The sequence below is a fragment of the Apium graveolens genome, chromosome 8 (genome assembly GCF_009905375.1).
Source record: "Apium graveolens cultivar Ventura chromosome 8, ASM990537v1, whole genome shotgun sequence".
Lineage (NCBI taxonomy): Eukaryota > Viridiplantae > Streptophyta > Magnoliopsida > Apiales > Apiaceae > Apium > Apium graveolens.
The window spans coordinates 110120643-110126642 of NC_133654.1; the positions used below are offsets into that span (position 1 = coordinate 110120643).

Consider the following 6000-nt stretch of genomic DNA (forward strand, 5'->3'; position numbering starts at 1 on the left):
AATGGTGCGAACTCAGTGAAATTAGCACAAGATACTGAGATGATGAATTTACTCACCCTTAAATTGGATGCTCTGATTCAAGAGGTACGTGGACAAAGGGCCAATGTTAATGCTATCTCTGCTCTAATGAGAGAATACAATGATTATGGTGTTGATCAATATTCATATGCTCCTAAATTTCCCGAGGAAGCATCTTTAATTCAAAGAAGACAATCTTGGCCTGTGCAAAATAATTCTTACTACAATCCAAATCAAAGGCCGAACAACAACCTCTCTTATAGCAACAACCATGCTCAAAATCCGACATATGTAGTTCCAAGACATAGTCCACCTCCAGGTTTTCAGCAACAACAACAATATCAACTTCCGCTTATGGAAAAGAAGGAACCTGCTGATTGGGAAGTTGCACTCAAAAAAATGATACAAGGAACTACTGGGGCCTTCGCCAATATAGAGTCTAAATTTGAAAAAGTTAAGTCAAGGCTTGATTAGATGGCGTCATCTCAAAAGATGTTGGAATCATAAATTGGCCAAATTGCAAATAAGGTTGGTGTTCGTGAACAAAGAGCACTTCCTAGTCAACCCGATGTGAATGTCAAAGAGCAGTGCAAGGCTATCACTTTGAGGAGTGGAAGAAGACTACCGGAAATTGCGACTTCAACACTTAAAGATGAGATTCTTCCTCTTAAGAAGAGAAAAACACATCAAGTAATGTGGAGATTTCTGAAAGTGTTGATAACTAACCAAAAAAGGAGAAGGCCACACATAAAGCTATGATAAAATCATACATACCTCCAATTCCTTTTCCATAAAGGTTAAAAAATTGCAAGTTAGAAAAGCAGTATAAAAAGTTTTTGAAGATGTTTTGTGAGATTCATATTAGCATTCTGTTCGCTGATGCATTGGCTCAAATGCCCCTTTATGCAAAATTTATGAAGGAGGTATTGTCTAATAGGAAGAAGTTTGAGGAGGTAAAAATAATCACTCTTAATGAAAAATGTAGTTCTATAATTCAAGGCACAATTCCTTCTGGGAGTTTTTCCTTGCCATACACCATTGGTGAAATCAAAATTAAAAAAACCTTGTGTGATCTTGGAGCTAGTGTGAGTTTAATGCCACTTTCTATCTACAAAAGACTTGGCTTGGGAGAGTTAAAGAAGACAAGAATTGCATTGCAGCTTGCGGATAGATCAATAAAATATCCACTAGGTGTACTTGAAGATGTTTTAGTAAAGGTGGATAGATTTGTTATTCCATGTGATTTTGTTGTGTTGGAGATGAGTGAGGATGTTGATATTCCAATTATTTTAAGAAGACCATTCTTGGCAACCGCGGGAACTAATATTGATGTGAAAGCTGGTAAGCTCACATTGAAAGTGGGAGAAGAAAAAGTTGACTTTGATCTTAATCAAGCGGTGAAAGGCTTATCAGTTAAAACTGAGTGCTATATAGTGGATGTTAGGGAAGAACTTGTAAACAAAGTCAATCATCATACCCGTGGAGTGGAAGCTGAAATCGATGCACATTATTCTCCGTCATGTGAATTTCAAGGTGTTAATAATTTGAATATTATAGTTGGACCATTAGAGATGGTCTCGAGATATCCATCATAAAAGTAAAAGAATCACAGATGTCGAGCTAATGATGTTAAATAAGCGCTTTTTGGGAGGCAACCCATGAATGTTGTATATATAAATAACTATATATATATATATTAGTACGTGTTTGATATTGAATGTTACTCCCACCAGCATGACTTATGTGCTTTATTATTCTTACAGGAATTGAGGATGATTTTTTTACAACTTTTGACATGTTTTTAAAGAGTGAAGAGTTTAGAATTCTGGGTCATGCAACCACGATTCTCACTACTATGGAATTTTAACATCTGACAGTATTTGGAAATCTGCATGACCATGCTCTTTTTCAGCATGATCATGCACATATACACATCTGCCGACTGTTTATTTTTGGACATTCAGCATGTTCATGCCGCCTGCAGCATGATCACGCACCACTGTAGCACTCACATACAGAGCACACAACCTGTTCATGCACCTACAACCTTCCCGCGACTAGATTAGCAGCAACAAGCACCTCTGAGAGAGTGAGAGCAGTAGCTGCAATTCATCTCTTATCCAATTCAAGATGAAGTTTATCCAAAGCTTATACAAGAAGCTCCAGAAGGTTTAACAAAAGCTAAAGCTGATGTATTCCAGGAGAAAGGGAAGAACCTTCTTCCAATTTGCAAATTAGTTAAGAATGGAGCCTATGCTCCTCTAGTGAGAGATGTGATGAGTGCTTTCCAATAATGTCCAATAGTGAAGATTAACTGCAGGGGCATGCATGGAAGTGATTATGAAAAGATTGGTGCTAAACTAAAGGAGTTGGTTCCTTGTGTATTTTTATCTTTTGATGATGAACAAATACTGATGTGGAGGGGCCAAGATTGGAAAATTATGTTCAAACGTGCTCCTACATCTCAAAGCCATGTCCATGATATGATAGCCAATGGTCTAAATGGATCAGATCTAGAATCAGGCAGTATAAGAGTACAGTCAAGTCCGAAGATGATGTCTCTGCGGAGTCGTGCAATTGAGTCAAACCAAGCACTGGTATTGGATGACCTTGATCTAGGTCCTGATGCTCTTTTAGAGAAGGTGGAGGAATTTGAGCGCTTATCACAAGCTACAGTGCACTCTTGTCCTGCATTAATCTTGGCAACCATAATTCAACATGCTCATGCTTGTTACTAGCATACTCATGCGATTCATCCCTCCAACCACTTTAGTTTTTTGAGAATTTGGCATGTCCATGCCACCTGCTGCATGATCATGCACCAGCGCAGCACCTCATGCAGTGCATATAATTTGTTCATGCGCCTCCAGCCTACTCATCACTGGAATATTTTTACAATTCAGCATGCCCATGCCAGTTTCTCGGACGCTCATGCTGCTCACACTATTCCAGCAACAAAGCAACAATCTCATGCCACCTACCAACGTGTTCATGCTCCTCAGGTATCAAGTAACTGTAATTTTCTATGAATTGGCATGAGCATGCCAATCACTGAGCATGTTCATGCACCTATCCAACACTTCCATGCACCGCACTACATGTTCATGCTCTTCACAAGTCATGCATCGACTGTAATTTTTTGAAGATATGACATGTTCATGCCAATTATGCAACGTGTTCATGCTAGCACCAATAATGTTTTGACAATTCCAGTTACCTGCTTCTTCCTTTGGCGCCTCCTATGCAATCACCTGTAACTAGAAGAAGCCTACAAACCAACAACCAGCTACCACTACGTTTGATCTAAGATGAAACCTTAGTGCATAAGGCTTTATGCTCTACGTAAAAAACAAAAACAGGCATAAGAAAAGAAACATGTGTTGTTGATGGTGTCGCTTTTCTCACCTTTGATCTAATTCTTGGTTCCTAAAGCTGTTATTGTGGGAAAACTTTGTGTGGTATTGTCGAGTGGAATTTATGACACTTTATTACACTCCCTAAAGCTTTGAATTGATGTGTTTATACTCAAGTTATTAAGCATTTTAACGTGTTTTCGAGTGTTTTTGCATTTCAGGCATTATCAAGGTAATCAGGTGAATTAGCATTGTTTTGATGCTAATTTGGTGTCAAGGTGGTGTTGAAATAAAAGCTCGTGGAAAGCCGGCTCAAATCTATAAGAAAAATGAAGAAGTCAAATTCTGGCAGAAGCCCAGCATGCCCGCGCTGATCAAACGCGCGGCCGCGCCTGAAGTTCTGAAAGCCAGCGCGCCCGCGCTAATCAAGCGCGCGCCCGCGCCAGGTCAGGATGTAAAATTCTGATTCTATTCTAATTCGAATTGGAAGACTTCTTTGCTAATTAGGGCTGCTATATAAACAACTCTAAGTTGTTTTTAATAATATATCAAGCTAGAGACATGTCAAGGAGAGCCATAAGAAGACCGTATTAGCACGATTCAATGAAGACGAAGAAGATCTTGTTTTTACTTGTGAATCTTTATTTTAAGTTGTAACTTGGATGCAAGCTTTCTTATTTGTGAACCTTAATCTTGTTTTGTACTTTGTTTTATTTATTCGTTATAAAGACTATGTTTGTTATACCATGCTTTCATCGGAACCCACGTTGATGATGAGTCCGATTATGGGCTAATCGTTATCGTGGGGTTTTAACGGATTTATTTATGGATTTCTTTAGTTAAATTATTTCGATGCCTTAGTGTGTGGTAATTGTATGATAACCTAGTATTGGTTGTGCGTATTCATCTTATGAGCGTCACAAACTTATAAGATAGTGTGTTAATTCTTAATGAAGCGAAAGTGAACTTAAGGATTTAGAACTTGTCATGCTAGCATAGGTTCATATATCCGTTACGCATGATTTGTAGGTAATTTAACCAACTTACTTGCCCTATGTAATCAAGATAGATAACTTGTGCTTAAACCGTTATATTGTCAAATTCTATAGACATATAGGGTCTCAATATAATTGATGTTTATTCAGCTTCTATCTCTTTTGTGGATGTCTGGTAGTATGGTACTCATGCAACGAAAGTTGGTGTTTATCAGTTTTGTGTTATCTGATTAGTGTCATCATCATTACATGTTAAGGTTGAGAACAATAAGGCTATTGAATGAAGTATTTATTGAAGTTAGAATCTCATGTTTGTCTTATATATTAATTCAACCAATCTTAGTCTCTTAGTTATAATTGTTAGTTTAATTCTTAGTTATAAACAACCTCAATTTGTTATCGTCTTAGCATTGAATAATAACCTTACATTGTTGCTTAAGTGCGTGAATTAATTAGTTAACCAAGCCAGTCTATGTGGGAACGAACTAGAAAAGATTCTATACTACTTGCGAACTCGTATACTTGTGTGTATTATTAGCGCGCATTTAGCGACTAACAAGTTTTTGGCACCGCTGCCGGGGACTGCAGTGTTAATTTATAGTTTATGTGCTTTCCATCACTGATCGTTAAAGTTCATTGACTCGGACATTATTACTTATTTGTTTCCTTGTCTTATTTCAGGTAATCTAGCGAGGGTGTATACTTACGCATTCGCGTACTCGTAAGAGATCTCTGGATAAAGCCGAGGAAGAACTTGTGGTGGTTCGAAGGGAAGTTTTTTAGGAAGAAAAGAAGGTAGAAGAAGAAGAGAAAGTCGAGGAACCTGCTTAGTAGAGATGGGTGATCAAGCAGAAAACCCTAAGGCTTTGATGGACTATTCTCAGCCTAAGATTAATGACATTCAGTCAAGCATCATCAGGCCAGCCATCAGGGCTAACACTTTTGAGATCAAGTCAAGCACGATTCAGATGATACAGAACTCGGGTTCAATTTGGGGGTTCTCCTACTGAAGACTCTAACATGCACATCAGGGATTTCATCGAGATCTACGACACATTTAAGTTCAATGATGTGACTGAAGATGCTATCAAGCTGCGACTCTGGGCATTCTCTCTGAGGGACAAAGCTAAGTGATGGTTACATTCTCTACCAGCAGGGTCTATCACCACTTGGGAAGATCTTGCTCAAAAGTTTCTCACTAAATTCTTCTTTATGGCGAAGACTGCTGCAATCAGGAATGCTCTTACTCAGTTTGCTCAACAAACTGGAAAATCTCTGTGTGAGGCTTGGGATCGATATAAGGAGAAGCTAAGGAAGTGCCCACACCATGGTGTGCCTGATTGGATGATTATTAATTGTTTCTACAATGGATTGGGTGCTACTTCTAGACCCATGCTTGATGCAGCATCAGGAGGAGCCTTGTGGGTTAAGAGCTGCGATGAAGCTTATGAATTAATTGAACTGATGGCTGCTAATGAATACCAGAATCCTTCCCAAAGACTGACTCGGGGAAAAGTAGCAGGAATTCTGGAGTTGGATGCAGCAACTATTATAGCTGCCCAACTTAAGGCTTTGACGATGAAGGTGGACACTTTGTCTAATTATGGGTAATCAAATCACTAGTGTCTATGAGC

The 6000-nt window shown here is 38.7% G+C and overlaps 1 protein-coding gene and 1 non-coding gene across 2 annotated transcripts; one reads left to right on the forward strand and one right to left on the reverse strand.

Moving 5' to 3' along the window:
- The first annotated feature begins 860 nt into the window (after positions 1-860).
- On the forward strand, positions 861-1613 carry LOC141679861 (uncharacterized). Its single transcript, XM_074486236.1, has one exon. It carries the CDS (start codon positions 861-863, stop codon positions 1611-1613), a length of 753 nt encoding a protein of 250 aa, XP_074342337.1.
- Positions 1614-5593: 3980 nt separating this feature from the next.
- On the reverse strand, positions 5594-5700 carry LOC141682284 (small nucleolar RNA R71). The gene has a single exon (XR_012559685.1). It is a non-coding gene; the product is annotated as a small nucleolar RNA R71 (small nucleolar RNA).
- Between the last annotated feature and the right edge of the window lie 300 nt (positions 5701-6000).